General features: G+C 35.3%; 15 protein-coding genes and 17 long non-coding RNA genes across 32 annotated transcripts; 15 read left to right on the forward strand and 17 right to left on the reverse strand.

Moving 5' to 3' along the window:
* Positions 1-19: 19 nt before the first annotated feature.
* Positions 20-1,036, reverse strand: SPOM_SPBP4H10.18C (uncharacterized protein). The gene has a single exon (NM_001022111.3). The coding sequence runs from the start codon at positions 1,021-1,023 to the stop codon at positions 79-81; it is 945 nt and encodes a 314-aa protein (NP_596192.1). The 5' UTR covers positions 1,024-1,036; the 3' UTR covers positions 20-78.
* SPOM_SPNCRNA.5879 lies at positions 84-315 on the forward strand. Its single transcript, NR_195230.1, has one exon. It is a non-coding gene; the product is annotated as a non-coding RNA (long non-coding RNA).
* On the forward strand, positions 448-953 carry SPOM_SPNCRNA.5880. Its single transcript, NR_195231.1, has one exon. It is a non-coding gene; the product is annotated as a non-coding RNA (long non-coding RNA).
* Positions 1,037-1,238: 202 nt separating the features above from the next.
* SPOM_SPBP4H10.19C (calreticulin/calnexin-like protein) lies at positions 1,239-2,870 on the reverse strand. The gene is made up of 2 exons (NM_001022112.3): positions 2,583-2,870; positions 1,239-2,504 (listed from the first exon to the last, which is right to left on the reverse strand). The coding sequence occupies exons 1-2, from the start codon at positions 2,655-2,657 to the stop codon at positions 1,434-1,436; spliced, it is 1,146 nt and encodes a 381-aa protein (NP_596193.1). The 5' UTR covers positions 2,658-2,870; the 3' UTR covers positions 1,239-1,433.
* Positions 2,438-2,647, forward strand: SPOM_SPNCRNA.5881. Its single transcript, NR_195232.1, has one exon. It is a non-coding gene; the product is annotated as a non-coding RNA (long non-coding RNA).
* A 387-nt stretch (positions 2,871-3,257) lies between the features above and the next one.
* SPOM_SPNCRNA.5882 lies at positions 3,258-3,509 on the reverse strand. The gene has a single exon (NR_195233.1). It is a non-coding gene; the product is annotated as a non-coding RNA (long non-coding RNA).
* On the forward strand, positions 3,290-4,724 carry nhm1 (m7G(5')pppN diphosphatase). The gene is made up of 4 exons (NM_001022113.3): positions 3,290-3,731; positions 3,774-3,979; positions 4,121-4,308; positions 4,355-4,724. Exons 1-4 carry the CDS (start codon positions 3,420-3,422, stop codon positions 4,561-4,563), a joined length of 915 nt encoding a protein of 304 aa, NP_596194.1. The 5' UTR covers positions 3,290-3,419; the 3' UTR covers positions 4,564-4,724.
* Positions 4,664-5,487, reverse strand: sld5 (GINS complex subunit Sld5). The gene has a single exon (NM_001022114.3). It carries the CDS (start codon positions 5,410-5,412, stop codon positions 4,768-4,770), a length of 645 nt encoding a protein of 214 aa, NP_596195.1. The 5' UTR covers positions 5,413-5,487; the 3' UTR covers positions 4,664-4,767.
* On the forward strand, positions 4,872-5,423 carry SPOM_SPNCRNA.5883. Its single transcript, NR_195234.1, has one exon. It is a non-coding gene; the product is annotated as a non-coding RNA (long non-coding RNA).
* Positions 5,488-5,583: 96 nt separating the features above from the next.
* On the forward strand, positions 5,584-5,977 carry SPOM_SPNCRNA.5884. Its single transcript, NR_195235.1, has one exon. It is a non-coding gene; the product is annotated as a non-coding RNA (long non-coding RNA).
* Positions 5,897-6,921, reverse strand: pop4 (Rnase P/MRP subunit). Its single transcript, NM_001355792.2, has 2 exons — positions 6,283-6,921; positions 5,897-6,210 (listed from the first exon to the last, which is right to left on the reverse strand). Exons 1-2 carry the CDS (start codon positions 6,785-6,787, stop codon positions 6,062-6,064), a joined length of 654 nt encoding a protein of 217 aa, NP_001343005.1. The 5' UTR covers positions 6,788-6,921; the 3' UTR covers positions 5,897-6,061.
* On the forward strand, positions 6,099-7,172 carry SPOM_SPNCRNA.5885. The gene has a single exon (NR_195236.1). It is a non-coding gene; the product is annotated as a non-coding RNA (long non-coding RNA).
* A 28-nt stretch (positions 7,173-7,200) lies between these two features.
* SPOM_SPNCRNA.5886 lies at positions 7,201-8,702 on the reverse strand. Its single transcript, NR_195237.1, has one exon. It is a non-coding gene; the product is annotated as a non-coding RNA (long non-coding RNA).
* On the forward strand, positions 7,450-10,177 carry rsc9 (RSC complex subunit Rsc9). Its single transcript, NM_001022116.3, has 2 exons — positions 7,450-7,576; positions 7,630-10,177. The coding sequence occupies exons 1-2, from the start codon at positions 7,464-7,466 to the stop codon at positions 9,857-9,859; spliced, it is 2,343 nt and encodes a 780-aa protein (NP_596197.1). The 5' UTR covers positions 7,450-7,463; the 3' UTR covers positions 9,860-10,177.
* SPOM_SPNCRNA.5887 lies at positions 9,100-9,313 on the reverse strand. The gene has a single exon (NR_195238.1). It is a non-coding gene; the product is annotated as a non-coding RNA (long non-coding RNA).
* SPOM_SPNCRNA.5888 lies at positions 9,550-9,894 on the reverse strand. The gene has a single exon (NR_195239.1). It is a non-coding gene; the product is annotated as a non-coding RNA (long non-coding RNA).
* On the reverse strand, positions 9,980-12,273 carry syo2 (ARM-like repeat-containing protein). The gene is made up of 2 exons (NM_001022117.3): positions 12,111-12,273; positions 9,980-12,025 (listed from the first exon to the last, which is right to left on the reverse strand). The coding sequence occupies exons 1-2, from the start codon at positions 12,237-12,239 to the stop codon at positions 10,160-10,162; spliced, it is 1,995 nt and encodes a 664-aa protein (NP_596198.1). The 5' UTR covers positions 12,240-12,273; the 3' UTR covers positions 9,980-10,159.
* Positions 12,274-12,421: 148 nt separating this feature from the next.
* On the forward strand, positions 12,422-14,736 carry mlh1 (MutL family protein Mlh1). The gene is made up of 4 exons (NM_001022118.3): positions 12,422-12,504; positions 12,633-12,770; positions 12,836-13,008; positions 13,056-14,736. Exons 1-4 carry the CDS (start codon positions 12,433-12,435, stop codon positions 14,725-14,727), a joined length of 2,055 nt encoding a protein of 684 aa, NP_596199.1. The 5' UTR covers positions 12,422-12,432; the 3' UTR covers positions 14,728-14,736.
* On the reverse strand, positions 12,754-12,986 carry SPOM_SPNCRNA.5889. The gene has a single exon (NR_195240.1). It is a non-coding gene; the product is annotated as a non-coding RNA (long non-coding RNA).
* SPOM_SPNCRNA.5890 lies at positions 13,087-15,029 on the reverse strand. The gene has a single exon (NR_195241.1). It is a non-coding gene; the product is annotated as a non-coding RNA (long non-coding RNA).
* Positions 15,030-15,084: 55 nt separating this feature from the next.
* Positions 15,085-16,518, forward strand: rio2 (RIO family protein kinase). Its single transcript, NM_001022119.3, has 2 exons — positions 15,085-15,270; positions 15,425-16,518. Exons 1-2 carry the CDS (start codon positions 15,205-15,207, stop codon positions 16,391-16,393), a joined length of 1,035 nt encoding a protein of 344 aa, NP_596200.2. The 5' UTR covers positions 15,085-15,204; the 3' UTR covers positions 16,394-16,518.
* Positions 15,410-16,320, reverse strand: SPOM_SPNCRNA.5891. The gene has a single exon (NR_195242.1). It is a non-coding gene; the product is annotated as a non-coding RNA (long non-coding RNA).
* A 25-nt stretch (positions 16,519-16,543) lies between the features above and the next one.
* Positions 16,544-19,065, reverse strand: SPOM_SPNCRNA.1563. The gene has a single exon (NR_150454.1). It is a non-coding gene; the product is annotated as a non-coding RNA (long non-coding RNA).
* Positions 16,706-18,982, forward strand: pof10 (F-box/WD repeat protein Pof10). Its single transcript, NM_001022120.3, has 2 exons — positions 16,706-16,812; positions 16,867-18,982. Exons 1-2 carry the CDS (start codon positions 16,755-16,757, stop codon positions 18,744-18,746), a joined length of 1,938 nt encoding a protein of 645 aa, NP_596201.2. The 5' UTR covers positions 16,706-16,754; the 3' UTR covers positions 18,747-18,982.
* A 32-nt stretch (positions 19,066-19,097) lies between the features above and the next one.
* SPOM_SPNCRNA.5892 lies at positions 19,098-19,674 on the reverse strand. The gene has a single exon (NR_195243.1). It is a non-coding gene; the product is annotated as a non-coding RNA (long non-coding RNA).
* Positions 19,185-22,399, forward strand: acl1 (ATP citrate synthase subunit 1). Its single transcript, NM_001022121.3, has 3 exons — positions 19,185-19,365; positions 19,413-19,486; positions 19,751-22,399. The coding sequence occupies exons 1-3, from the start codon at positions 19,206-19,208 to the stop codon at positions 21,362-21,364; spliced, it is 1,848 nt and encodes a 615-aa protein (NP_596202.1). The 5' UTR covers positions 19,185-19,205; the 3' UTR covers positions 21,365-22,399.
* On the reverse strand, positions 20,677-22,427 carry fau1 (5-formyltetrahydrofolate cyclo-ligase). The gene is made up of 5 exons (NM_001022122.3): positions 22,300-22,427; positions 22,126-22,254; positions 21,952-22,080; positions 21,742-21,903; positions 20,677-21,690 (listed from the first exon to the last, which is right to left on the reverse strand). The coding sequence occupies exons 1-5, from the start codon at positions 22,379-22,381 to the stop codon at positions 21,578-21,580; spliced, it is 615 nt and encodes a 204-aa protein (NP_596203.1). The 5' UTR covers positions 22,382-22,427; the 3' UTR covers positions 20,677-21,577.
* Positions 22,428-22,556: 129 nt separating this feature from the next.
* On the reverse strand, positions 22,557-23,291 carry SPOM_SPNCRNA.5893. The gene has a single exon (NR_195244.1). It is a non-coding gene; the product is annotated as a non-coding RNA (long non-coding RNA).
* SPOM_SPBC1703.09 (uncharacterized protein) lies at positions 22,827-23,823 on the forward strand. Its single transcript, NM_001022123.3, has 2 exons — positions 22,827-23,419; positions 23,468-23,823. Exons 1-2 carry the CDS (start codon positions 22,955-22,957, stop codon positions 23,609-23,611), a joined length of 609 nt encoding a protein of 202 aa, NP_596204.1. The 5' UTR covers positions 22,827-22,954; the 3' UTR covers positions 23,612-23,823.
* Positions 23,824-24,156: 333 nt separating this feature from the next.
* Positions 24,157-25,483, forward strand: ypt1 (GTPase Ypt1). The gene is made up of 5 exons (NM_001022124.3): positions 24,157-24,191; positions 24,360-24,483; positions 24,535-24,582; positions 24,646-24,742; positions 24,902-25,483. Exons 1-5 carry the CDS (start codon positions 24,181-24,183, stop codon positions 25,231-25,233), a joined length of 612 nt encoding a protein of 203 aa, NP_596205.1. The 5' UTR covers positions 24,157-24,180; the 3' UTR covers positions 25,234-25,483.
* Positions 25,484-25,882: 399 nt separating this feature from the next.
* opa3 (mitochondrial outer membrane lipid metabolism regulator Opa3) lies at positions 25,883-27,314 on the forward strand. Its single transcript, NM_001022125.3, has 3 exons — positions 25,883-26,281; positions 26,347-26,504; positions 26,623-27,314. Exons 1-3 carry the CDS (start codon positions 26,174-26,176, stop codon positions 27,011-27,013), a joined length of 657 nt encoding a protein of 218 aa, NP_596206.1. The 5' UTR covers positions 25,883-26,173; the 3' UTR covers positions 27,014-27,314.
* Positions 25,919-27,171, reverse strand: SPOM_SPNCRNA.1564. The gene has a single exon (NR_150455.1). It is a non-coding gene; the product is annotated as a non-coding RNA (long non-coding RNA).
* Positions 27,315-27,341: the final 27 nt, after the last annotated feature.

Below are 27,341 nucleotides of genomic sequence, written 5' to 3' on the forward strand. Positions count from 1 at the left end.
ATTTATACTTTTTATGCTAGTATGAGACAAAAATATGAGTAGATGAATGTATTATCTACTTTTGGCAATAAGCTGGTTTTATTTGAGACCTGTCATAGAAGATGATTGGGTAGATTTCTCTTGCAACTGTTTAATTAGTAGTAATCGTCCAGCTGGTAGAGCTACCGACATTGGAGTAAAGCTAGCAAACAGCTTTGGATTAACAAAAGGAAGTTCAAAAGGTGTTATTCTAGAAATATCTCTGTGGTCGTGGATACTGGTCTCTATTTTTGCGGTAGAATCATTATTGGCAGAAAAATCCTCCTCAGTAGTCAGTTGAGTTTCATCTTGATTTCTTTTCTTTAACAAGATTGACTTTTTGTTTCTTAAAACTGACGCTTTACTTGAAAGATTCTGCTCATTTTTCTCTCTGGATTGGGTAAACTTAGATAAAGCACGATCTAAGTTCCTATCCTTAGTCTCTTCCTTGTTTTCAACGTTGCTGTCATTAATAACGTCAAAATATTTCTTGCTGCCAAATACGGGCTTTTTTGATGCTGGACGTTCAGCATTTCTTACATTATTCTTTGATGTGGACATTGTAGATGGTGATTGCACATCCATAACACCAGCATTGGACTTAGTGGCTCTTCCAGTAAATGCAAACTGTGTTCTTCGTTTAAAATTATTTTTCCTCAGACTCTCGTTCTCGGTATCCTTCCTCGTTGATCTGGCATCGATTATTTGTGTTCTGTTACGCGGAGTGCGAAGTGGGGATTTTTCTTTTAGCTGAACACGCCGTTTATCCCTTTTCTCAAAAGAAGAACTCTTTTTCTTTTTCTCTTCCATTGTTTCTTTAATGGAAGAAAGCAATGAATCGAAAGATCGTCCACCAAAAATCAATTCAGAGCCTTCGGATCGTAAAGCTGGTTGGGTAGAAAATTGATGGATATTAAATCTAATGCTTTGGAAATTCATCTCATTTTTTTGAAATAAACTTCGTAAAGATGTAGCTTTTGCTCGTTTAATTAATGAGGCCACCATGTTAGTTAATGGTGGTAGTGAATATAGTTCCAATAATCGAAAAATGAACAGCTGTAGCTGAATACTAACGTACAATCAATTACTCGACTTATTTATAAACACAAAGTAGATTCCAGTAAATCAACATTGGATTTACAAGAAAATAAATGTATTCATATATTTTTTTGTGAAATAAGTAATTAAATTAGCAAGATAATTACCATTAATTGAAAAATTAACTTGAAAAAAAAATACAATGATAAATTAAATAAAATAAACTTGTCTAATAATAATATTACATTAACGAACATTATGGCTTTTCAGGAGAAAACATTCATTGAAAGTATTCAAATGAATAGCCATACAAAATCATAGGGATCACATCTGCAAAATATATATGAGAAAGTAGAACAAAATGCTCCATATGGGAATTATTTTAACAACCATAGAAAAACCGGAATACTAAGCCCAATAGATATAGCTGTGATCTTAAAAATATCCATATTCCTCATTGGGAAAAGCATACCTTCAGTGATCCAGAAGTCATAAATAGAGTTGTAAATATAACCAATGGTATTTCTTTTGATACAGTTGTACAAGTTTTTGAAATTTCCGTAAATCGTGCTAACAAGCATCATTAATATCCCAAATGGTTGGATACTAGGTTGATTGGGACAAGGGCTGTTTTCAAGTATTTTTTTTGCGATAAAAGTTTCGTTCTCAAATTTCATAGCATCCGATAAAGAAAATCCGAAGTATATATTGTTTATAAACACGCCAGCGTTCTCGTTCCAAACATCCAATTCTACGCCATTAACACTAAATGGATATGACGACGTGTTGGTGTTATTTGATAGAAGAAAGGACATGATGTTTCTACTTGTATAGTATCCATTCGAAACGTTACTATGAGTGATCCATTTTGTTGGCGAGTGGAAAAAATTCGTCCCTACATCTCCTGTATAAACAACAGATTGATCTCTTCGTATAACTACGGTTGTATTCTGCAACAAAAGAGTATACATACTGGTTCTTCCTTCAACCAATCCAGAAGGCGGTGCATCATACAGATGACAGGAAACTTTACCATCATAGCTAATTATAGACAATGAAATGTAGTCAAACATGCCGCACTTTTTCACGCCAAATCTGATCACCGACGGAGGCTCTTTTGAAACATTCTTTGGGTTTGATTGGTGTACCAAACTAACATAAGCGTGTCCACAGGTCCACGGCTTAGTTGGCTTAACTTGAAATGATAATACAATTGGTACTGATGACGATTGTCGAGTAGTAGGATTTTCTAGGTTACTTATAAGAATATGAGGTTTATTACTTTTCAAAGTAATTAAACCATATTCATCTCTTAAGTGGGAGCCTGGTGCTTCAACCAAGTCCCAAACCCCCAAATCTTTGTTCACTGGAGCACGCCATCGAGAGCGCCAGGTTGTGATGTCTTCAGAAGTAAATTGTTCAGAGAATACGGAAGGAATTGTACAAGGCTAATACATAAGTTAGTAACCAAATAATGCAAAAATCCCAGTTATCAACAATTATTTGATGGCAACAAAACCACCTACTTTGTATGTCTTCACATTGAGATCGTGGGCAAAAATCAAGTTTATAAAAAAAAAGTAGAAAAGAAGGGTTTGCATATTCGTAACTTTTAACCTTAACCCTCCTTCCCCAAAAGGCGAATTTAACAGGAAAAGATGATTCTTAAAAAAAGGAAAAAAAACCTTTAAACTTTACTAAAAAAAATATAACACCTGTAAATAATAAACGTAAACGAGAAAATAAACAATTAGGTATAGACAAATGCTAATTGTGAATAAGGGTTCGGTTTCAATTCGGGTTGGTCAATGTCTAAAAGGTTGTACGAGTTGTGTCTTACTAGAATAAATAGCAACCGCGTACGAAAAGATGTTTATATAGCTTTATAAGTATTGAAAATAACTACTTTATAGATTTAATGTTTGTGTTATATATTAATTATTTCACAATTTTAAATTCTCAATATACATTTTGAAGTAACTCTAGGCATGTGATATTACCGGTTTGTTTTGTAATTTTTTAGGTCACTACGATATTAAGATTCTATGTAGCGGTGTCTGACAGAAAAAAAAATTTTGATTTTAAGACTTAGAGTAAATTATTTGATAGTTATAATTTGTATTTGTTTTAGGTACTATATAAGAAGGCGTGTTTCCCTTTAACCTTACGAATACTATTTAGTTTTTTGTTGTAAGTGAAATATTATGTAGTAGAATCAACCTATTAAAGCCTTGCAACAAGCTCTTTAGTCTCAGCATCTCAAAAGCTGTTGTACCTCTCAATCTTTTTGGATTTTTTTACTTCTATCGGTAAGACATAACGGACGTTTAAATATTTTATACCCAAGAAGAGACAAATTTAAAATGGAAGAAAGTTCTGCCGCGAAAATACAACTGCTTAAAGAATTTAAATTCGAAAAAATTTTAAAAGATGATACCAAAAGCAAAATAATAACCTTGTACGGAAAAATCAGAAACGAAGTAGCATTACTTTTGCTCGAAAAAACAGCTTTCGATTTGAACACGATAAAGCTTGACCAACTGGCAACATTTCTACAAGATACTAAACTCGTAGAAAACAATGATGTTTTTCATTGGTTTCTAAGCACTAATTTTCAAGATTGTTCTACATTGCCCTCTGTGAAGTCCACACTAATTTGGCCGGCTTCTGAGACTGTAAGAAAATACCAATTTTTCCTCTCTATTAACCGTATGTAGCATGTACGAAAATATTCTTCTCAAAAAAAGAGAATGGTGTGTGAAACGCCGGAAATGTATCTAAAAGTCACTAAGCCGTTTATTGAAACTCAAAGAGGTCCTCAAATTCAATGGGTTGAAAACATCCTTACTCATAAAGCTGAGGCCGAGCGTATTGTCGTTGAGGATCCGGATCCCCTGAATGGATTTATTGTCATTCCTGATCTGTAAGAATAACTCAAAATGGTTTATTAGTTGCATCCTTTAAATGCATGCCAATTGTATCTATCAGCAATAGTCATCCCTGGTACTTGGGTGCATGTTTTACCATATATAAGTTCTTTTGTAAGTTTACTAACAAAAATTAGAAAGTGGGATCGCCAAACTATGTCTGCTCTGAATTTAATGGCTATTGTTCACGCAACGGATATTGCAAGTATTCGTGATTTGAAATATAAGCATATTCCTCTTTTAGAAAACATTCGAAATAAAGTCTTGACAGAAGTCCCAAAACAATTTTCCGTAGATAAAAATCAGTTAAAGATGTTTGTCCATTGTATGTTATAATTTAAAAGCAAAATAGTTTACTGACATTCCTCTAGATTTACCTTCCTACTACCACTTACATGTACATATATTGCATGTTGACCATGAAACTGGAGACGGCTCTGCTGTAGGACGAGCAATTCTTTTAGACGATGTTATTGATCGCCTTCGCAATTCCCCGGATGGTTTAGAAAATGTAAATATTACATTCAACATTGGCGAACAACATTTTCTATTCCAACCGTTAACTAATATGAATGCCTGATTGAAAATATGGTTGCCAAACTGTTGAAACTGATCACATCAGTTAGATAAATCATTTATACCTTTTTGAAGCTTATAAAATAGAGATAATGATATTGTATTGTTGATCAAATTATACATTTACATGCGAAAATTCAACTTTAAATAACAATCCAGTACAACCTACAGCCTGTGAAATATTGTAGTAATTAATTAATAGCCGGGATTATATTAGTGAGACAACACCAAGTCGAAGGTAATCAGAAATAACAGAGTACCGAAGAATCAAAACATCTCCCTTGTCGAGAGTTATATACTCATTTTCTGAAACTCGAAAGTTTTCTTCGACTGACTCGTTGACCACACAAAACACGGCAGTATCCATATCAGGTGATGCTACCATTGATAAATTTCCGACCTTATCATCAAGTTTATTCATTTTTGCAGGAACTTCTCGTAAAAATGAATCCATGTAATGACGATGTACTATTTGCTGGTGCCTTAAAAGATATTGACGTTCTGGAGATGACAAATACAACAATAAATTAGGATGTGATTGAATGTATTGAGCATATTTGTCAATTTTATTGATTCGAGTTCGCATATACGAGCGTAAAACAAACTTCACTCGCTCAAGTTCGGTTTGCATTAGTACGCTCCTATAACTAGTTGCACTACTTGTTCCAATGGCCAATTGTAGAGTTTCTCGTTGTGCTTCAATTCTATCAAGAACTCTGCTTACAATTTCTTCAGCAAAAGGCAACAAATCCGGAGCCATTCGCTCATTCACCCATTGAGTACATAAATCCTCATAATCATTCTCCACTTCTGTTGTCGGTTCTATTAGCAAATCATCAGCATCCCACTCCATCCATAAAAAATATACAAGGATGCTCAAATCACGAAGGCAAATGAGACCTTGTTGTAAAGCTACAAGCTTTTACTCAAGATATGTTAGTAGTTTACATAGCACTTAAATCAGTCCAATTGCAGAGGTAACAAGTTACTTACGTCCCTTTTCAAACAAAAATCCCAAAAGCATATCTTGCTCTTAAACGACTTTGACATAATCTTCGTTTTATCCTATGCATTCCATTCACTTGTCTTAGTTATCGTACACTTCAGTAACATCTTATATTATTGCCCGTGAATCAAAAAATCGAAGGCTATAATCTTATAGCGAAGAATTGCATAAAGGCGCGATTTATCACTTATACTTTAGAAATTCAGTAAACGAAAATTAGTATTAAAATGTTGGATCAATAAATACAATGGAAAAAGATCTGTGCTCTGAAAGTATTTTAGAGACTGGCGTCGTTTAAGCTCTACAATATACAGCAAACATACAATATTGCCAAGTATGAACAAGTTATTGTCTACACTGCGTGCTCTGTAAGCAATATTAAGTATTTGTACGAAATTGCCAATATATATACACTAATAAAAAGAAACCACTCTAGTATTCCATTTCAATCAATCGCAAGTACGATTCTCTAAGAGAATCACGTAATTAACAACTTTCAGAGATCTATTGTATTTTTCGATTTAAAACGCTTATTCGATCTATCACCTGCTCTCAATAGTAAATGTTGAGTATACAATTCAAAAACAAGTTTCCTTTGGGGAACATCAACGATAACTTTCATAACAGAATCTTGTTTGGGAACACCTAGACGAATTAGTAAAAAGTTACTCAGCAAAGATATTTTTCAAAATACAATGTTTTGAAAATGGTACTTACGAACAACCCTGTTTTCTTTAGTAATTAAAGAGAGCATATGTTTACTTTCGTGGATACAAATACCTTCAAGTCCGACTCGCGTAGTACTTTTACTCCGAAGAACTTGCATATATGCACCTTGATATTCTGCTTTTGCTAATTTGGCCATTAAAGATTCACCTGTGCATCCTGCTATCACTTCTAATATGTAAGAGCACCACATGGAATGTAAATGTTTGAATTGGCTATAGTCAGCAATCTTTGGAACAACATTTAATTGCAGCTTTTTTTTCTCCTTTGAAGACAACTTTTTCCTTTTCTTTGAAGCAACCGACTCTTTTCGATCTCCTTGTTTTTCTAAGTTTAGAGAAGGGACAAGTAAAAGCGGTTTGAAAGCAATTTTTTCGTTTATAACATTTTTTGCCTCTTCAGGTGTTAGGATTTTTGTTTGAAATACCAGGGATTCGGGTGTCACTTTAGAAGTTGAATTGACAGTTTTCAACGAAGAGTATAGTGGATCAGCCATTCAGTACAAATGGATTGTCTTTTGAACGTAAAGGTAATAATAATTAAAGGAATAGCAAGTTATATCTGTTGTATTATTTTACGAAAATTGCTCCATTTGGCAAGTCTAGATATTTGGTGGTAAAGGTAATATGTGAGACTTTTTTTATACTTTTGTACAGCAAGATACTACTTCCAAAGTAATAATACAATTTGGCCCCCGTTTGAGAACTTTTACCCCACTAGAGACTAAAGATATATACCATCAAGGTCATATACACTTTGCAAAATTACAAAACATCGTTAGACTGCGATAAGCATTTTCTGTACTCAGTACATTCTCTTAAGTAGATGATATGAATAAACAAGTGTAGATTAGTCACAAAAACAAGTTTATTTAATAGACAGTTGAAAGATAAAACGGAAATAATGGATATGAAATTTTATTTAAAAATCAAAATTCAAAGAAAGCTTGTTGTATCGGTAGAACCAGTTACTCATACAAAGAAGAACATGGGGACATGTAATACATTTAATACAGCATAGTATAGTGAAATGTAGTGTTCGTTGTTGTAAATTGCCTACCCCATGTATTCATTTCAACTGCCCAAGGTCTCCCCCACTTAGTATTTCGAAAAGTTGTGAAAGGTTTCGTTATACTACTTTTGACCACCTACTTACTTTACGACGCGCGCTTCATGTCACAAGTCATTCAGGGAGCAGTAGAAGAGCCGGTTTATAGTAATAAATCATTGACAAACGAAAATGACTCTTTCTTAAGCCTAATTGAGTCTTTCTCCCAAGAAAGAGGGTAGGTAATCCTTATTTTAATTCTCTATGTGTACCACTTCTAATCCTTTTTAGCGTTCCAATAGATATCAATCCTAAAATTGGGCGAAAACCTATTTTATTATATGAGCTTTATAAAAAGGTCATTAAACGCGGCGGTTATGATGCTGTCAGTGCGACTGAAGACGGTTGGACGAATATTGCAGAAGAATTCAATCAGTCCGACCCGGCTAGATCTGCTGGCATATTGCAAAATGTGTATTTCAAATATTTAATTTCATGGGAAATTCATGATCATTGGCACCTATTATTACCTCCTCCTTCTACGTTAGAACTAAGTGAAAACAGGCAGAACGTTCTTGAACGTGTAAAGGTTTTTAATTCTTGTTCTCCACCTAAGCCAACGAATCCAATTACCATTATAGACAATGATAAGACTCATTCTTTTAAAAAATTTTATAAAAGCCTTGTTAAGGAGGACGAAGAGAATGGTATTGAAAAAAAAATAAATGAAGCTATGAACTCTTCTGCTTCTCAACCTCTTCCAAATTCTACAAATTTTGCATCTACAACTTTTCCTTCAGTGCCCTTCCATCCCTTACCCGTGGATTCAGGTTTGCAAAAGTATATTGACCGTAATTCAAATTTGACACCTCCGGCTTTGGGTGCTGGCGTCCCTGGTCCTCCATTGCTAGTGCGTGTTGCGCTGGCCCTAAAGTCTCAGCAAGACAAAGAAGTTGACTGGGCTATTGGTCATCTTATCAAAATTTCCTTTGAAAGGCATCAGGAGTTTAAGTTGGAAAGATTACCGTCACTTGCAGAGTGTTTAGTTTACAGTCTAGGATTCCAAGTCACAAAAGCCAAGCAAGTTTCAGACCTAACAGACATTTCACTTTGTATGGATAGAGCAATCGGAATTGCTTTAGTCCTCCGTAATTCTGTCCTTAGTGTTGAAAATGCTAAGCATGTTGCCCAAACCAAACTTGTCATTTCAGTTTTAGAAGCTTCCATTCGATGTGCAAAAACGTTTAATAATTTGGAGTTTTTACACTATTGTTTGGATATTTCAGAAATGATTAGTTCATACCTTCATGTTGAGGACGAGAAAAATGTATTTTACTTGGCGCTTTGTGAGTTTCTTAATTCTTCAGATTATTCAATCTTAATTGCAACTCTTCGCACCCTTGCGCGCTTAGCTCTTAATGATCGTAACAATCGACTGCTACAAGATCTAAAATCTAATGTAATTGCAAACATAATTGCTCTAGTGGAAACGGACAATGAGGAAATTGTTGCCGCTGCTCTTGACTTTTTATATCAATATACTACCTACCGAACCAATACATCAAATCTACTTGCAAGTCAGGAAGCGTGGATGCTCGTTGATCAATTAATACGTTTAATGATGTATCAAGCCCAAGAAAGATTTATGACCGTGACAATTGAAAATAGTGAATCGAACCCTGCTGTAAAACATGAAGCCACATCTTCCATTTCTTTGCCTATGGAAGAGCTACAGCAATTGGTAGCTATGAGAGAACCTGAACGGTCTGTAAAATGGATGAGGTGTTGCTTTGAACCAAGTTCTGATGATTATGTTTTACAGACAGATATTTGGCAATTGTATTGCAGCGACATGGAACGTGCTCAGGGGCCCAATGTTATGGGTATAAGTCCTGCCGATTTTATTAAAGTATCAAGTCATGCCTTTTATAACGCCCGTGCGATGACTGTGTCGACCCCTCAATTGCCGGTTGAATACGTTATAAATGGTATCAAGCGTCGTAAATTTCCTACTTCTGTAAATGGAATGAGATATCAACCGTGTCGGTGGTGTTTAGATAGCGGGAAAGAGTGTGGGGAGCTCTTATTGGGAACTCCATTATTACATTCTCATTTACAGGAAATGCATATATTCCCACAAATATTGGAAACAGGGAAATGCAGGTGGAGCGATTGTAAATATGAAATCCAAAGGCTTACGCCTGCTTCAGAGCTGTCGCATTATCAGTTGTTGTCTCACATCGTTACGCACCTTCATGATGATTCACTAGAAACTTTGGTTGAGGGACGAAAACTATCTCCATCAAGAGAATTCCGTATCCCGTTATTACTAACAGCTGTCGATGATCAAGGCGATGCAACTGGAATTGCACTTACTGCTACTCTGGTCTTAAGAAATCTTGTACGCTCCAAACAAGGTAAGATGCTGTTTTCTGCAATTGAAAGTCGTGTTTTAGAGGTTAGTAGTTTAAATCCTGCTGTTGCACCCTATGTCAGTGAGATGCTTCTTGGTCAAATATAAATTTTGGATGGCTCGATAGTCATAACATGTCTTTTAAATCTCATTGCTAAGGTCAAGCATCTCGACATCACTTTTCATATCTCAGATTACTATGTACATATATGTCAACGACGTTTACTTGTTTTATGAAGGATGTGTGATTGGTCAATTTTCTTTTTTAAACTATTTAGTAAATGTTTTTTTCTTCTTTTGTCCAATCTAAAAGAAAAAAAGGAACCCAAGTTAATAAATGTACCACCCTAGTTAATTAAAATAATTAAAATAAAACAAACAAAAGCTAAACCTTTCAAAAAGATTGTATTATGAAGCATATTCAGCATGTTTGTAATCTATAAAAGATTCTAAATTTTCTAAAGCTTCTTCAGCACGGAACCGCAAATGCTTTTCTCGACGACGGTCAATTTTTTTCACCATATTTTTTAATCGCGGTAGGGCTTCTGAAAGTTGTGAAAGATATCCGGATCCCTTAAAAACAGGAGCATCATATGGATATGACTTATCGCCGTATACATCAAATATGGCATTCAATGCCTCCACTGCAAGTAGAGGATTTGGATCAGAAGCTATTACACATGACATTAAAGTCTGCCCAAGAAGTTGGTTTATTTGTATGTTGCCACAGCGTCCTAAACTTCCAAAGGCACCGAGCAACCTAGATTGTGCTTCCAACGAACCATGAGTCGAGCTGAATAAAATCAAGGTAGAAATATCATCTACTGAAAGAACTTGAATTTCAGCCGGAAAGGGCTTCGAGACAGACCAGAGTAGACTACAAGCCGTTGTGAAACCTTCTGAGCTAAAAGGCCAAACTCCTAAGCCTAGTCTCAAAAAGATAGTTTGGAAAATCCATTGTAATATTTTACCTGCAGAAAGCTTCCAACGAGTAAAAGCTTCCGAAGACTCAACAAAAACACTATTACAGGACCACGAGATGTTATTTAGACATTCAATAGTTCGATCACCGACTTCTTGAAAGTAGTTACTCAAGTTTGATGGAATCTCTTCAGAAGAGAATTCGAATGCCACAACACAATAAGTAATTACCTTAGGTAAAACATGATCTAACATATACTCGACAAGTTTAAAATTACCCTTTTGTGGTGTATTCGATGGAATCTCATCAATGATAAGATTTTCATCTTCATTAACAACGTTAGACATATCATCCATATAGCTCAAATCCTCGTCCTCCATTAATGAGTCTTCTTGTTCTTCTAGCTCATCGGTACCGTCAGCTAAACTTTGTAAAAGTGAAGTCATTGAAGAAATAAGCTCTAAAGTAGCTGGAATAACTAGAAGCTCCGATGAGAGTGTTAAATCATCCTTTTTGGTCTTAAAATATGTATCTTTGTCATACACCTGTCGGACAAGGTTCCTATAGTTCTCTTCTGAAGGAAGTAAATCAGATAAAATGGGAAGTGCCTCTGGAATGAATGAGTCAAACAAACTAATTCCTTTAACAACACTTTCCATTTTTTTATTAACAAAGCCAGACTGGTATATATTATATATAATACCAATTGAGTAGACACGGACAAGACACGATGGATATGAAAAGTAAAGATAAATCTGATTTATTGTCTTTAACGCGAAGTCAGATGAATTTTGAATCCAAGTAATTATGCCATCGTCATTATCATCAGTAAGAGTGAAGAAGGCCTGCAAAGCCATTTCCTGAACAGATTGTGGAATTTTAGCTTCCGGAATTAATAGACGAGAAAGAAAAACCAATGTGTTTTTCTGGTTTAGAACTTTGATTACTTGTGACGTTGTTTCTCCCAAGTTTACAAGCAAGGAACTAATATTCTCTGCGATAGCACATAGGCAGCTAAACGTGCTGCGATCTTCATATGTTTCTAAAACATTTTTTCCTTCAGTTGCTTCGTCAAGGGTTTGGACTATCTTTGTTTGCCAAATTTGTAGAGGTGCTAGCACATTCTTTCTGTACATATCCATACAAATAGAGTATCCTTCCTCAATAGCCAGATTGCGAAGAGCGCCTGTAGCTTCAACTACTACTTCTACAGAATCGTCACTAATACGATCAATAAGCTTAGATACTAAACCATTCTTCAAAAGATATAAGCGACCTTCAGTGCAACTAGCAATGATATTTGAAATAGCACTGCAAGCCCAAGATCGCTCTTTTATTTCTGGATTGTCAAGCTAATTAGAAGAGTTAGCGTACTTTGCTGTTTAAGATAACATTTCATAGATGCTATGACAACTATTCCTAAAAGTTTAAACATACCCGACTGAGTAAAGGTAGAGCTGCTTCACTGTTGTTTAAAGGGATCTCTTGCTCCAGAAAGCCCTTTTTTTGAATGGGATTCATTCTATTTTTCCTATGGTTTCTTCGTTTTCCATTAGCCCTCCCCATTTTTATTATGATAAAGTAACTCCAAATTTGGAATAAAACAAAACTGGAAAAGCAATGGAGAACCAAATTTTTGACTGTATAACGCGCGCGTAGTGTATAAGATGTTAATTCGTATACGGTACTTGTACATTCTGCGCTATGTCGATATGCATATACCTTAGGTGGTGATGAATAACACCGTTGACCGCTGGGCATGGATGTCAATTCACGAGCAAAAATTCGTCCTTTGGATCAATTGGTTATTAACAAAATAGCCGCAGGGGAGGTAAGCTAGTTTATGAATTTATGAAATTGTAGTATTTAGATTACTTTCTGTACCGTATACTGAATGGCGTGAATTGCATGAATTAAACGTAGCTAAAATCTTATTCTGTTGACTTCTAACTAATTAAGATTATAGAAAGACCTGAAAATGCTATTAAAGAGTTAATTGAAAATTCACTTGATGCTGGGAGTACAAGCATTGATGTTTTGCTAAAAGATGGCGGCTTGAAGCTTCTTCAAATTACTGACAATGGATCTGGTATACAGGTAAGTGAAATGTTGCTTTCATAAAGTTTCTACTTAGTCTCTGGTTTACTAGCTATTTTTAACAGTATGATGATCTTCCTTATTTATGCCAGAGGTTTAGTACGTCTAAAATTGATAATTTTAATGATTTACAACATTTACAAACATTTGGATTTCGTGGAGAAGCACTTGCGAGTATCAGTCATGTCGCGAAAGTTACAGTAGTAACAAAGCTTTCTTCGGATATACACGCATGGAAGTATGCTTATATTTCTCCTGTTTTTATAAATAAACTAACCTTTTAAGGGCTTTTTATGTTGATGGAGCTCTTGCGCCCATTAGCCCTGGAATGAGTCCTGCTCCCCAACCTTGTGCTGGGAAGCAAGGGACTGTAATAACGGCTGAAGATTTATTTTACAATGTACGTAGTCGCAAATCAGCTTTAAAAAATGGGTCAGAGGAATTTCGTCGCATAATGATCTTGGTTCAAAAATATGCAATTCATAATGACCAAGTTTCATTCAACTGTAAGAAGGTTGGTGACACCGTTGCCTCTTTATCTTTAAGCTCTAGGCTTTCCAAAGCGGATAAAATTAGACATATTTATGGACCAAGAGTGGCTAGTCATTTGAGAGATTTTTCTTTAGGAGAAGGACAATCGTCTATTGTTGGATTTTCGGCCAATGGTTTTATTAGCAATGCAGACTTTCAAGATAAAAAAAGCAATTTAATTTTATTTATTAATAATCGATTAGTGGAATCGGTTGAACTGCGACACGCTCTTGAGGAGACTTATGCTAAATACCTTCATAAAGGAGCATCTTACTTTGTTTACTTATCGTTAAATATGAGTCCTGAGCAATTGGATGTTAATGTCCATCCTTCGAAGAGGATTGTTCATTTTTTGTATGACCAAGAGATTGCAACTTCTATCTGTGATAAACTAGGTGAAATTTTGGAACGGACGGACACTGAAAGGTCGTATCCTTTGCAAGCAATGATTCCTAGCATCTCTAATACCAAAAACGCTGAAAGCTCTAGTCAAAAAGCAGTGCGAACCTATGAAAATTATTTGGTTCGTACAGATCCGCGTGAAAGAAGTATTAAAAGTATGCTTTCAGATAACTTTTTGCAGCGATCATCAAATAATTATGACAATGAAATAATTGAAAAAGTTGATTCGGCCAACTCGAATAAAAATGCAACAAATGACATAAAAGATCTTCAAACTGAAGAAATTGTTGAAGAAGGGAATTCTATTGATTTGGAAAGCATCAAGTCTTTACAAAAGCAAGTTATAAATTCAATGCATGTCCTGGCGACTAATATTCTTACGGAGCATAAGTATGTAGGTTTAGTTTGTCCTACAAGAAGAATTGCGGCGGTTCAGCATAACATAGGTTTATATGTGGTCGACTACGGAAAGCTTTCATATCATCTGTTTTATCAGATTTGTCTCACTGAATTTGGAAATTACGGCGAATTTGTACTCGAAACACCTTTGTCAATTTCCGATTTATTTGAAATAGTCAATGGTGATGAAGACAAATCTGAAAGTGAAAAATTTACACGTTTATTAGTTTCCCGACGAGATATGTTAAAGGACTACTTTTCTATAAGTGTCACGTCAGGTGGATTATTGACAGCTGTACCGATGTTAAGTCCTAAATATCATCCACCTTTTGAGCAACTTCCTTTGTTAATTAGTAGTTTGACTCCTAAGTTTTTTGATTGGTTAGATGAGAAGTCATGTTTAAATGGAATCATGAAAGCAATTGCAAAATTTTATGTCCCTCTCCCTCTTTCTTATGAAGAAAGTGATGTGAAGAGCATCAGATCCTTGGAGTCATGCTTAGAAGATTATTTGTTTCCTGAATTTCGCCGAAGGGTAATTTGCCCAAAAAAAGTATTTGAAGAGAAGTGCATATATCAGATCACGAGTTTACCGCGGCTCTATAATGTTTTCGAACGTTGTTAAAAAACTAGACTATTTATTTCTTGTAATTTATTTGGTTGTTTTCAATATTATATCTTTTTGGTCTGTCCACTAGTTATTAAATTGGTGGATTATATACCAGTAGGCCTTTTTTATTCGTTTCGTTACTGTCAGTATTTTAATTTTATGTTATTTATATCAAAGGGAAGGTTTAATGTATATTTTAAGTAATCCTAATTAATAAATTATTGAGAAATGCTTAAATAAGATATTTAAAGACAAAATTGTGTATAGCTCTCATATTTTAAAAAAGTTGGTATTCATTTTTGTGGTTACATAATTTTAAAGCGTGAAGTAAAAAATGTTTCTCAGATGGCAAGTAATACTTTAAGCACACTTAGCCAAAACACCAACCATTTTGACGAGAACCACAATTTAGTGATTGTCGGAATTGAACTTTGATTAGCATTCTTACTTATTTTTTTATTTTTAGCAAGAAAAAAAGTTAAGCTCGTCAAGATGGTAAATTTGAATATAAAAGCAATGAGATATCTTTCTGCCGAGGATTTTCGCACTCTGACAGCTGTAAGCACTTTATTTTATCTTTGGGCAGTCATATAGCTTAAATCGTTTTGATCGTACAATGTTTTGTATTTTCTTACTTATTGACACATACGATATGATGCATTCAATTAATTATATTTTGATTTCAATAAGTATTCGAACTAACAAGTTATAGGTAGAAATGGGAAGCCGTAATCATGAAGTTGTTCCAACGAATATGATTAATCAAATTGCTAAAATACGCGGTGGCTCTTGTACGAAATCATTGTCCGTTTTGTTTATGCATAAATTAATTGCAAAGGTGCCGCATATCAGCTATGAGGGCTATCGACTAACATATGCGGGATATGATTACTTGGCATTGAAGGCCTTGTCAAAGAGAGCATCCGTTTACTCTGTCGGTAATCAAATAGGCGTCGGTAAAGAATCTGATGTCTACGTCGTAGGAGACCAAAAAGGAAAGCAATATATCTTAAAAATCCACAGGCTTGGGCGTATATCTTTCCGGAGTGTAAAAAACAATAGAGATTATTTGAGAAATCGTAAAACTGGATCATGGCAGTATCTGTCTCGATTAGCTGCCACAAAAGAATTTGCTTTTATGAAGATCTTGCATGAGCATGGTTTCCCTGTACCTGCTCCAATTGATCATTCCAGGCATTGTATTATCATGGAAATGATTGATGCGTTTCCTCTTCGTGCTGTTACTGACATTCGTGATCCACCTGCTCTATATCAGACATTAATGGATATTATCGTTCGATTTGCAAGGAATGGGTTAATACATGGTGATTTCAACGAATTTAACATCATTGTTCGTGAAGATGGAACAGCTGTTGTAATTGATTTTCCGCAAATGGTATCTACTAGTCATCCTGATGCGCAATTTTATTTTGATAGAGACGTACAGTGCATTGTGCAATATTTTGAAAAAAACTATCAATACAAAGGTGATGTTCCTAATTTCGAAGACATATCGAAAATGGAAAAGGAAAATAATTTGGATATCATGATTGAGGCTTCAGGATTTAATAAGAAACAATCTAAAGAACTAGAAAAATATAGACAAGAAGAAGAAAAAAGAAAAGAAAATGGTGATGATTTATCTGATAACTATGAAGAAGAAGAAGAAGAGAAGGAATGATGGTTTTAATGAAACCATATTGCACAATTGCATGTTCAGTAAAATCATTTATTCATTTTATTAGGTATTTCTGGTGTTAGGGACTAGCATAGGGTTAATATATTCAGCTTTTTTGGTTACTGTTTTAAATTTTCATTTCAATTTGGATGTAGATAAAAGCATTTTAATTAATCTATCAAAAGATACAAGCAAACATTAATTTTCGAATATAAAATGCTCGTTAATTAATGATTACAGGACGTTTTCTGAGCGATACGTTGGTACACGTAGTAAGTTCCACTTTATATACTAAGGCAAAACGCCAAGACCAATGAAATCGGAACCAACATCTTTGGATTTTACATCCTCAAACCTAAGGAGAATGAATCGGGATCATTCTTCAAATAATACGAATAGAACAGTTTTAAACCTGCCAAAAGGTAAATTCTCACACATTCAATTTTAGTTTTCGAGATTTTGTTAACTTTTTCTAGAAATTTTGATCATTATATTTTCGTTTCTTGATCCTCGCTCTTTACTTTCTGCTCAATGCACTTGCAAATATTGGAAAAAGTTATTATCCGATGATTTAAGTTGGCGTACTGCTTTTTTTCATCACTTTGCGGGTGATCAGTCGCAAATATTTAGTCCACTAGGTAATGGAACATGGCGGCAAGAATATCTTTTACGTTCTACCATTACTAGAGCTTATGAAAAAGGGAAAGGGCAAACAGTTCAGTATGATTGTCGCGTTGGACAATTGACCAACCTTTATTACGACTTTTCTTCAGGAAGGCTTTATTCAGGAAATTGGCTTACTGGAACAATCTCCGTTTCCGACCCTACCACTGGAAAGGTTGAGAGGTCTTTATTACATGCTAGTACTGATGGCAGCTTTACGCATGGATTATCTACAATGACATTGGGGAAACAAATTTTTGGCTTTGGTTTTATGGATGGTCGCGTTGGAGTTATTTTGATGTCACGTCAAGCCGAGACTCCTCGAAAATTTCGTTATTGTCTGGATTCCCATGCTGATTCAGTTACATGCATTGATGCATTAACCGGTGATTTGCCCCCCACTGGGGAAATCGGTATGGTTACTGGATCAGATGATGGATCCGTGCATTGCTGGGATGTTAAAACAGGTGTTAGTCTTCAATCATTTCAATTCCGTTCTTCACAAATCCTTTCTTTGTGTTTCAGGCCGAAATACAAAATGCTACTCGTTGACACTTTTAATTATGAACTTAACTCATATCAATTATACTTAATACCGGGCTATGCTCGCTCCCGAAAGAATGAGCAGCCTATACTTTTATCGTCCAGAAAATGTGTGTTAACTGATGAAGAGGAACCTCCTTGTCTGATGACGGCAGATTGCTGTGCCGGTGTTGCCTTCTTGTCCAGGGGCGCACCGAAAAATTGTATTTGTCGAGTTTCATTTAAAGAATTTTTGGAGAAAAACGATAATGTCGGCGTTCAAACATCTTCAATTCCTCTCAACGGAAAACCAACCTCAATCTCCTTAGATACGAACGATCGTGTGTTGTCAAAATCAACTCCTGGTAGAGGAGCAAGACTGCTCGCTGTTGGTGATGAAAATGGTTTGGTTTATGTTGTAAACACTCGCACTGAAGATCCTAACAAGGCCATTCTTAGAACTATTACTGCATACTCAAATTTTCCTATTACCGATATTTACTTGAATGAAGTTGCAATGGTAGTAGGGTCGGCTAGCGGCTATTGCGGAGTATACGATACCGTTACTGGGAATTTTTTGAAAAAAATAGCGAGTGCCAGGAATGCTGCTAGAAGAGAACCAATTAATTGCATACTGCTTGACTCAAATCCGTTAAGTTTGAAAGGTGTGATCACCATGAGCAAGCATGTCAAATCTTGGTCTTATACAATTCCCAAACCTTTTGTTAATAAAAGGTCCAAGGTTTTACCCTTGAGACCTTCGGTGACACACGATAATCTGTCGAAGTCGTCTGACTACTCAAAAAATGAAGTCGAAAGAGAAATCATGTTAGGTTTGGACCAAATTGCTCAGGAAAGACGAGAAAAAATGGAAGCCCGGCAAAAATTTGAACAGCATTTTGGTGAGGGCTTGGTTGGTTTAAGTGAAGAAGAAATCATAGCATATGTTACCATGCTTTCACAAGAAGAGGAAGCTAAGAGAATGGTTCAGCTCTCCATGGATGTTGATAAAATAGAAGAAGATTTTAAAGAAAACGATGAACAAGCTACATCGTCATTAAATGCTTTAAGTTCAAATCATGAGCCACCGCAAGAACAAGCGAATGTTGCTGAACTGAACGAACAAGAGCAGATTGAACTAGCCATGCGATTATCACTCATGGAAATGTGATACACCTAGTAGTTTACTAAGAGGGAAAAAGTAGAAAAATATACGTTAGTTAAATTTTTGCATCTGCATATAGTCATGTCCTTCATCTATTTATTACATGCTTCATCAATCTTCCGAAGTAAAAAAAGGAGGAGGATTCAAGGGATTTTGGTGGGAATTTTTATAATTCAAAATAGAGGTTACTTTAATTTTGTTAATAAAATCTTTTAGGAATACGTATTTTCTTATATCCTACTATGCTTATTTAAGGATAATATTATTGCTTAATAAAAGCATAAAAAAATATTCTTAAGGCATACGCACCGTTGATCAGTGAATGTATAAAAAGTATCGCTTGATTGCGTTATCTGATTTTCAAAATTTCAATTATCGCAAACATCTCGTTAAATGTAAAAAAGTGTTCAGCAAAACAATGAGCGAACGTTCCTTACCTCCTCCAACACAGTGACAAGAACAACAATGGCGGGATCAGTGGATAAACCTTCTTATGAGCTTTTTTCCAAGGACACCAGAGCCTTTGTGTATGGCATGCAGACAAAGGCTGTTCAAGGAATGCTTGACTTTGATTATATGTGTGGTAGAACTGTTCCATCTGTAGCTGCTATCATATATACGTTCGGTATGTGCTTCGTTGATATAAAAATTTGAATACTAACGCGTGCTTAGGAAGTCAAAGTATCAGCAAGCTTTATTGGGGTACTAAAGAAATTCTGTTGCCTGTTTATCGTACAATTGAAGAAGTAAGTTGTCCGCATAAATATGCTTATTAGTTTGCAAATAAGCGTTTTAGCAAAAGATGTTCATGCTGATTTTCGATATTACATCAGTGATTCGTTTTCTACAACAAATCGCAGACGGAAATGATTAAATCACAGTAAGACTATTTTCTTTAAGTTTGAATTCAATTTCGATTATTTTGCAGAAAATAGAAATGCTGCGACTAGCATTATCACTAATAAAAAAAATTTTCTAATCTTAAAAGATTTATTAACTGAAATAATTAGGCATGTACCAAACATCCTGAGGTTGACGTCGTTGTTAATTTTGCTTCGAGCCGTAGTGCTTATGCCTCAACTATGGAGTTGATGGAGTTTCCTCAAATTCGCTGTATTGCAATTATTGCGGAAGGTGTCCCTGAGCGCCGTGCTCGTGAGATATTGGTAACCTCTAAGGAGAAGAATGTGGTTATTATTGGGCCTGCTACCGTTGGTGGTATTAAACCAGGATGTTTCAAAATCGGAAATACTGGTGGTATGATGGACAACATTGTAGCTTCCAAGCTTTATCGTCCTGGATCTGTTGCATACGTTTCCAAGTCAGGCGGTATGTCTAATGAGTTAAACAATATCATTTCGCATACCACTGATGGCGTCTATGAGGGTATTGCTATTGGAGGTGACCGTTATCCAGGTACTACTTTTATTGATCATCTTATCCGCTTCGAAGCTGATCCCGCTTGCAAGCTGATGGTACTTCTAGGCGAAGTAGGTGGAGTGGAAGAATACCGTGTCATTGAAGCTGTTAAGAACGGTACAATTAAAAAGCCTATTGTTGCTTGGGCTATTGGTACATGCTCTAGTATGTTTAAAACCGAGGTTCAATTTGGACATGCTGGTTCATTTGCCAACTCTGAGTTGGAGACTGCTGTCGCCAAGAATCAGGCTATGAGAGAAGCTGGTATATATGTTCCTGAAACATTTGAAAAGCTTCCTGCGTTGCTACAAGAGGTTTATGAGGGTCTTGTGAAAAAGGGTGTTATTGTTCCTCAACCTGAGGTCGCACCACCTAACATTCCTTTAGATTATGCTTGGGCTAAGGAATTAGGCTTGGTTCGTAAGCCCTCTTCCTTCATTTGCACTATCTCCAACGACCGTGGTTCTGAGTTGACTTATAACAACGTTCCCATCTCTAAGGTTTTTGAAGAAGAACTTGGAATTGGTGGTGTCATTTCTCTTTTATGGTTGCGTCGCCGCTTACCTTCATATGCTACAAAGTTCTTGGAAATGGTCCTTCAATTGACGGCTGATCACGGACCATGTGTGTCTGGCGCTATGAATACCATTATTACTACCAGAGCAGGAAAAGATTTGATTTCTTCACTTGTTGCCGGTTTGCTTACTATCGGTACCCGATTCGGTGGTGCGCTTGATGGAGCTGCTCAAGAGTTTTCTAAAGCTTATGACGCAGGGTTATCTCCACGTGCTTTTGTTGACTCTTGCCGTAAGGCCAACAAATTGATTCCTGGTATTGGACATAGAATTAAGAGTAGAAATAATCCTGATCTTCGTGTTGAATTGGTCAAGGGTTACGTTAAAAAGAATTTCCCTTCAACTAAGCTCTTAGATTACGCTTTGGCCGTAGAGAATGTCACTACTTCCAAGAAGGATAACCTTATCTTGAACGTTGATGGCTGTATTGCTGTATGCTTTGTCGATTTACTTCGTAACTGTGGTGCTTTCACTCTTGAAGAAGCTAATGAATATATCAATTTGGGTATCTTGAATGGTATGTTCGTGTTGGGACGTAGTATTGGTCTTATTGGTCATCATCTCGATCAGAAACGTCTTAGGGCACCTCTTTATCGTCACCCTTGGGACGATTTCTTGTATTTGTCTTAGATTATGAACTTAAGTTTGTTCTGTTTTGGAATAGGTTTTGCTTTTCGGATTATCGTGAACAGTCTTCTAGTGGTCGTTTGGATTGACTTCTCCGCCGTACGAAAATATTTTACCAGAGATTTAAGGGGACTTAAAATTTGTTTATTATTAGTCCATAAATATTAATACGTAGTCATCTAAATTGCAACTTGCAGATAAGAATAAGATTTTGTACTATATATTTCTGATTACTTTTTCCGGCGTAACAAGGGCATCCAGTTTTTGGTCTCTGGTATCCATTGGGATTTCTCGATTTGGAAGTATTTGTTCTTTAAGGCAAATTCCCACTGGTCACGTTAGTTGTTTATATGAATTACACAGCGAGATTGGAAACGAACCTTTGAACATGTTAGCTCGTGATTCCTTTTGTAACGCCCAGCTTTGATACTTGGAAATGTAATTGTCATAGTACCCCTTTCCATGCCCTAGTCTAGATAATTTTTCATCAAAAGCGACTCCCGGAACTATTATAAGTTCACAGTCTGTTTCATCATCCATAACTAAATATGATTAATAGATTGAACAATTCTACCAGAATTTTAACCAACTCTTTCTTGATTCTCCATTGGGCTCAGCAATACCCCATTTGTTAATCGTCAAGGACTCAGTTTTCTCGAAAACTTGATACATTTCCATTACATGCGAACCAATACATTTAGGTATGAAAACATTTTTGCCTATTTTTGCATGATTAGTAATGTATTGAAAGATTTAATACTAACCTTCTTTGAAAGCCACGTCTATAAGGCATCTAGTTCGTACTTCTTTTTTTGGCATGTTCATGTACAGACAGACATTTTTGCATCTTTTCCATTCGGGTAATTCGACCACTTGTTTGCAAATGGAAATTGCTTTATGCATTTAATTGTTAAGCTTGATATTTTAAGTATACTTACATTGAGAATCAATAATATGATCCGCAAGTTTGCCTAAACTGCTATTTAAAATAGCACGTAGTTGATTCTTTTTTAAACTCATTACTTTGACTAATACGACTTAATATTTATAGTTAGTAAAAGCTTTGTTAGTGAGGTTCACAATATTATCAATATTAATCTGACTCGTGTTATAAATCGGTTATCAATTTTATAGAATATAATATATATACTAGGTAATCAAAATTCATGTTAATATTAAATGAATTAATAGCTTGAGTTAATTGTATATCTAAGAAATATCCAAATGTTCAGTAAGAAGTTAAGTATTAAAAAAATTTTCCAATACAATTTATGATGACAATTGTTTAAAATTAAAATATAGGTTCAACGATGGCGTAAAACCATTTTATGCACTTAAACTTGCTGATATTGTTAAAAATATTGATTGATTTACCTATTTTACATTGCGCGCAAGTTTTCAGATATGTATTCCTTAGTTGACTGAATACTTACTGACAGTTCTTTTGTTAATTCATACCTCCTCTACCACGACTCTCTTAAATCTTCAAAAACATTTGTTTCTGTGTTTTATAAGATATTTGGAGAAGCTTCTTATTTTATTTTTGTAATTCATCATACTTGTCAGAGCCTGAAATGCGTTTTTTTTGTAGGCATGCAGGATAATCAGGTTCTTGCGAATACGGCGAGTATGATCATGCCAAAATCTTCGTTTATTACTACTAAGCAGCTATGGGAAATAGTGTTACAAGGAAAAGTTGAAGCAACGGAATTTATCCCTGCAGATGTTTCTGATAGTACACAAACTGTTGACCGTTCTAACAAAATATCTCCTATCACGTCTCAGTTAACTATAGAACCAAACAAATCTCAAACCATTGTTAAGAAGAATCCAGATAATTTAATTTTCGTTGCAGTTAACCAAAACGTTCAACTACAATTATCAATATTAAAGCAACAACAGAACAGAGTTGCTGCTATGGAATCAGCATTACAGCGAATTCATCTAGAAATTACTGCGATGTCAGAACAATTGATTTTGCAAAAGTATCAAAAAAATCGGTTCTTTTTCATGTCATCTATTAACGCTCTTATTCGAATATCTCGAAACTGTATAAAGGTAAGTGTGCAATATATTCTTTTGGAAGTTCTTATCTTAACAAATTAGTTACTCTTTAAGAATTCTTTGGTGCTTTTAGCTGCTTGTTATTTCATGAATACGACCCCTTCAAGATTGGTCATAAATCTAATTCGTTCCGGTTACCTTATCTTAAAGCGATTCGCAAATCCGAGCTATATCTCATTTTATTAATTTTCTTTATGTTGTACATTATTATATCTATACCTCTTCTAATTTGAACCCCTTACTTTAATGTTGGCAACTCTACAGTCTTGACATAAATATACATGTTTCCGTACTTAACTGTCATCAAAATCTAGAAAAGACTCATGTTTTTGTTACTCTTACTTTTTCAAGTATTTTTTTTTCCGTTATGACATATTATTTTCTCTGTTTTTAAGGAAGTATGTACTATTGTAGTCGCGATTTTGGCGTTCGTTTGTACAGTATGGATTTTAGTTAAGTATATTTACAATTTAAGATTGACTGTAAAAACTACAAAAAGTTATAATTTTATATTAATTAACTTGAGTGAAGCCTTTGTCTGCACATATAATATATTTGTTTTGAAAACATATGAAATACTACGGAAAGTTAAGATACGCTAAACGAAATAACGATACTTAATATAATTAGCAGCATGATAGTAAAAGATTTGCCCGTGAGCATTCTTTGGGCTGTAGGGTCCCCCACTCCGCTGCGTTGGTATATGCGTAGACTGAAGCGAGCAACAGAACGTCCGCCATTACTGTGCATATACGATGAATCCAGAGTAGTAAGGATTTAGCATACTATTCAATACATCAGGAGCTAGAAATTAACAATTTATAGAGTATTTTCTTTCCAAAATTAAAGAATTCTTGTAAATTGGGCGATATAATTGCTAATCAATAGGTAATGAGTTTTTTTACCGTAAGAAGATGAATGCTAATATTAATAGATACGACTATCTCTTTAAGCTTTTACTTATTGGCGACTCTGGTGTCGGTAAGAGTTGCCTTCTTCTACGTTTTGCCGATGACACTTATACTGAATCCTATATCTCTACTATCGGAGTTGATTTTGTACGTCCGTTTTCAAGCAGCTTAACCATATTTATTGCTAACTTTTTTTAGAAAATCAGAACTTTTGAATTAGAGGGAAAGACTGTTAAACTTCAAATCGTAAGTGATAGTTTACTTCTCGTTGGCGTTCCGGGATATTTTTTTATTAACGATTTATCATAGTGGGATACCGCTGGTCAAGAACGTTTCCGTACAATTACTAGCTCATACTATCGTGGAGCTCATGGAATTATCATCGTATACGATGTTACCGATCAAGGTATGTAATGTGTGAAGTATGGAAAACCAATTTGATTGTCTTCCGTTTTCTGTATATGCGCGTATATGCGTTATAAGGCGTTTGGGGGATATTTTTATGGCGTTTTCTAGTCTTCACATTGTTTCCGACGCGGTTCCGAGGCTAATGCTTGCTTCTTAGATTCTTTCAACAATGTTAAGCAATGGCTTCAGGAAATAGATAGATATGCCGTTGAAGGAGTCAATCGTCTTCTTGTAGGAAACAAGTCAGATATGGTTGATAAGAAGGTTGTTGAATATTCTGTTGCTAAGGAGTTTGCTGACAGTTTGAATATTCCTTTCCTCGAAACGTCTGCTAAAGATTCTACAAATGTTGAGCAAGCTTTCTTAACTATGTCCCGTCAAATTAAGGAACGTATGGGAAATAATACATTTGCCTCTTCCAATGCCAAATCTAGTGTCAAGGTTGGTCAGGGCACTAACGTTTCCCAAAGTTCCAGCAACTGCTGCTAAACTACATGTTTGTTGGTTATACCTCTGAATGCGCTTTTAATATATTTTTATATACATACGTTTTACGTACTTCGCTGTCATTCCTTTTGTGAGTTTCATTCGCTGACGGTGAACTGCTAATATTAGGTATCTACTTTCTGAGTTTTTACGATACTTATAGAAAGTTATTTGTAGGTTTGGATGCATGCTACGTTTCCCTTTTATCAACGGTAGTTTAAAATCTTAAGCAAAGCTATGTAGAAAACTGCTAGTCTTATGTACTTTATTTTGTAGCGTGATATGATAAACTGTTGTAAACGTTGTATAATACGCGTATTGCTCATTAACTAGCACTTTACAGTATTCCCTAAAACTATAGTTGCTTGGAACTATTTGCATAACATACGGTTCGCTAACAAAAGTCATTAACTAAAAATCAAATATATAATAGTAAGTCAAAGGTTGAATGGTATGTACGTTACATTAAGAAATGAAAATACAACTGTACTACTAAGGACAAGTATTGATAACTGCGACACTAAAGTTTCTAATACAAGCAAAATATTAAGCACACACAGGGATCGGTGTAAGAAGGATTAGTAAACCAATCAGAGAAACCGACAGAATATGCATATCAAGTTCAGCAACATCAAATTTACTTTCCTCTTCCAATAACTTTTCTAATTAATAGATTAAAAAAATAAAGCACGCACTTGGTGTTGCGGTTTTAAATATTGCTATTGATTAACGGAAGAGTATATCTTCGACCTTGCATAAATATCCTAGCTATTGTTACACGCTTATATCTGCATTCTAATTTTATCGGAGATTTCTTTCTTTTATACCTCTATTTAATTGAGGTGGTAGTACTTTTAGTCGGTAATTTGAAATCCTTTGCGGGTTTATTCCCCCTCGAATATTTTTGAAGTTCTGGTATCCATTAACATTTCTCTACAATCCAATGTCTTCTCTAGCCTTAAAAATCGGAAGCTTGTTAGTAAGAACATTATCCAAACCGATTGCCAATACAATCAAAGCCCAAGCTAAAGAGCACAAGGCTTTCCGAAAGGTATAAATCAGTAAAATAGATGATAAAGAGAATCTTATAGCATTACTAACGAAATTTCTATATAGGCATGTATTGAATTTGCTCAATGGATGCATCGCGCGGAATTTAGAATAACAGGAATTAACAGAGCTAAAAGTGGAGGAGCTAATGTACGATTACGACCTTTAAACGATGCCAAAGCAGTCGATGCTGGTGCAACATTTTTATCAGAAACTTTTATATTGTATGAAAATTAATACGATTTGACGTACTTCCTCTCCACAATGCTTAATACGGCACATTGTGAAGGAGCTACGAAATCCAACTTGTCACAATGTTCTTCTCTTGCTAACAATTTACAGTACTGTTGCTGGAGGAGCCATTTTATTTGAAACATGGAGGGCTCGTAGAAAGGAAAAGAATAGACGAGATGAAGTTGCTGAAGCGATTCTTGGTTTACAACATGAAATCGTTCGTATTAACGAAATCATGGAAAAGCAGTTTGTTTTACAGAAGAAAAAGAATGAACTCCAATCTTCGACTGAGGAAATTGATAGTACCGAAAAGGATTTTGACGAACTCCACAAAGTCATTCTTAAAGTTGAACGTGAGCTCCATACTCTTCGTCAAAACACGCCAAGTCAGAACGAGCAAGCAGAAGCCACTCCTTCAAAGGAAATCCCACGTGAAACAGTCTCAGAAAAGGCAGATCATCCTCCATCTTCTAACACCAAATCGGTTTCTACAGGTTAGTGGATGGTGAATACTACGATTACACATAACTTGCATTAATGAGTAAATTTTGATACATTGCAGAAATTCATCTGTTCCCATTTCACCAAACTGATGTTTACTTTCTTTTAATTTATTGTACATTTGATACTTCGTTTAACCAGATCACATTTCCAAAATTAGTTACGGTTTATTTATAGCTTTTTTGACTTAATATCTACTGAGTTTTATCGCTCATTTTACAATACATTGCACTTCGTTATTTTAGATAGTTGGCTGTTAATATAATAATAGCCTAAGATTATGATCACCAACGTACGCCCCTTTCTGAGCGCGTGAAAGCTTCCCT

Source organism: Schizosaccharomyces pombe (assembly GCF_000002945.2).
Source record: "Schizosaccharomyces pombe strain 972h- genome assembly, chromosome: II".
NCBI lineage: Eukaryota > Fungi > Ascomycota > Schizosaccharomycetes > Schizosaccharomycetales > Schizosaccharomycetaceae > Schizosaccharomyces > Schizosaccharomyces pombe.

Bases quoted from the DNA above. Each gene is read 5' to 3' on its own strand.
- SPOM_SPBP4H10.18C (NM_001022111.3), bottom strand. From the start codon at position 1,023: ATGGTGGCCTCATTAATTAAACGAGCAAAAGCTACATCTTTACGAAGT.
- SPOM_SPBP4H10.19C (NM_001022112.3), bottom strand. From the start codon at position 2,657: ATGCAAACCCTTCTTTTCTACTTTTTTTTTATAAACTTGATTTTTGCC. The intron at 2,505-2,582 runs GTAGGTGGTTTT...CTTATGTATTAG, and splicing joins TCAATGTGAAGACATACAAA to CCTTGTACAATTCCTTCCGT.
- nhm1 (NM_001022113.3), top strand. From the start codon at position 3,420: ATGGAAGAAAGTTCTGCCGCGAAAATACAACTGCTTAAAGAATTTAAA. The intron at 3,732-3,773 runs GTAAGAAAATAC...AACCGTATGTAG, and splicing joins TTTGGCCGGCTTCTGAGACT to CATGTACGAAAATATTCTTC. The intron at 4,309-4,354 runs GTATGTTATAAT...ACATTCCTCTAG, and splicing joins GTTAAAGATGTTTGTCCATT to ATTTACCTTCCTACTACCAC.
- sld5 (NM_001022114.3), bottom strand. From the start codon at position 5,412: ATGGAGTGGGATGCTGATGATTTGCTAATAGAACCGACAACAGAAGTG.
- pop4 (NM_001355792.2), bottom strand. From the start codon at position 6,787: ATGGCTGATCCACTATACTCTTCGTTGAAAACTGTCAATTCAACTTCT. The intron at 6,211-6,282 runs GTAAGTACCATT...TAATTCGTCTAG, and splicing joins TAAAGAAAACAGGGTTGTTC to GTGTTCCCAAACAAGATTCT.
- rsc9 (NM_001022116.3), top strand. From the start codon at position 7,464: ATGTCACAAGTCATTCAGGGAGCAGTAGAAGAGCCGGTTTATAGTAAT. The intron at 7,577-7,629 runs GTAGGTAATCCT...AATCCTTTTTAG, and splicing joins TCTTTCTCCCAAGAAAGAGG to CGTTCCAATAGATATCAATC.
- syo2 (NM_001022117.3), bottom strand. From the start codon at position 12,239: ATGGGGAGGGCTAATGGAAAACGAAGAAACCATAGGAAAAATAGAATG. The intron at 12,026-12,110 runs GTATGTTTAAAC...TCTTCTAATTAG, and splicing joins CTCTACCTTTACTCAGTCGG to CTTGACAATCCAGAAATAAA.
- mlh1 (NM_001022118.3), top strand. From the start codon at position 12,433: ATGGATGTCAATTCACGAGCAAAAATTCGTCCTTTGGATCAATTGGTT. The intron at 12,505-12,632 runs GTAAGCTAGTTT...TAACTAATTAAG, and splicing joins ACAAAATAGCCGCAGGGGAG to ATTATAGAAAGACCTGAAAA. The intron at 12,771-12,835 runs GTAAGTGAAATG...TATTTTTAACAG, and splicing joins ACAATGGATCTGGTATACAG to TATGATGATCTTCCTTATTT.
- rio2 (NM_001022119.3), top strand. From the start codon at position 15,205: ATGGTAAATTTGAATATAAAAGCAATGAGATATCTTTCTGCCGAGGAT. The intron at 15,271-15,424 runs GTAAGCACTTTA...AACAAGTTATAG, and splicing joins ATTTTCGCACTCTGACAGCT to GTAGAAATGGGAAGCCGTAA.
- pof10 (NM_001022120.3), top strand. From the start codon at position 16,755: ATGAATCGGGATCATTCTTCAAATAATACGAATAGAACAGTTTTAAAC. The intron at 16,813-16,866 runs GTAAATTCTCAC...AACTTTTTCTAG, and splicing joins AGTTTTAAACCTGCCAAAAG to AAATTTTGATCATTATATTT.
- acl1 (NM_001022121.3), top strand. From the start codon at position 19,206: ATGGCGGGATCAGTGGATAAACCTTCTTATGAGCTTTTTTCCAAGGAC. The intron at 19,366-19,412 runs GTATGTGCTTCG...ACGCGTGCTTAG, and splicing joins TGCTATCATATATACGTTCG to GAAGTCAAAGTATCAGCAAG. The intron at 19,487-19,750 runs GTAAGTTGTCCG...TGAAATAATTAG, and splicing joins TTTATCGTACAATTGAAGAA to GCATGTACCAAACATCCTGA.
- fau1 (NM_001022122.3), bottom strand. From the start codon at position 22,381: ATGAGTTTAAAAAAGAATCAACTACGTGCTATTTTAAATAGCAGTTTA. The intron at 22,255-22,299 runs GTAAGTATACTT...AAATGCATAAAG, and splicing joins TCATATTATTGATTCTCAAT to CAATTTCCATTTGCAAACAA. The intron at 21,691-21,741 runs GTTCGTTTCCAA...TAACGTGACCAG, and splicing joins ACGAGCTAACATGTTCAAAG to TGGGAATTTGCCTTAAAGAA.
- SPOM_SPBC1703.09 (NM_001022123.3), top strand. From the start codon at position 22,955: ATGCAGGATAATCAGGTTCTTGCGAATACGGCGAGTATGATCATGCCA. The intron at 23,420-23,467 runs GTAAGTGTGCAA...TTAACAAATTAG, and splicing joins TATCTCGAAACTGTATAAAG to TTACTCTTTAAGAATTCTTT.
- ypt1 (NM_001022124.3), top strand. The intron at 24,484-24,534 runs GTACGTCCGTTT...AACTTTTTTTAG, and splicing joins CTACTATCGGAGTTGATTTT to AAAATCAGAACTTTTGAATT. The intron at 24,743-24,901 runs GTATGTAATGTG...CTTGCTTCTTAG, and splicing joins ATACGATGTTACCGATCAAG to ATTCTTTCAACAATGTTAAG.
- opa3 (NM_001022125.3), top strand. From the start codon at position 26,174: ATGTCTTCTCTAGCCTTAAAAATCGGAAGCTTGTTAGTAAGAACATTA. The intron at 26,282-26,346 runs GTATAAATCAGT...ATTTCTATATAG, and splicing joins AGCACAAGGCTTTCCGAAAG to GCATGTATTGAATTTGCTCA. The intron at 26,505-26,622 runs GTATGAAAATTA...AACAATTTACAG, and splicing joins TTATCAGAAACTTTTATATT to TACTGTTGCTGGAGGAGCCA.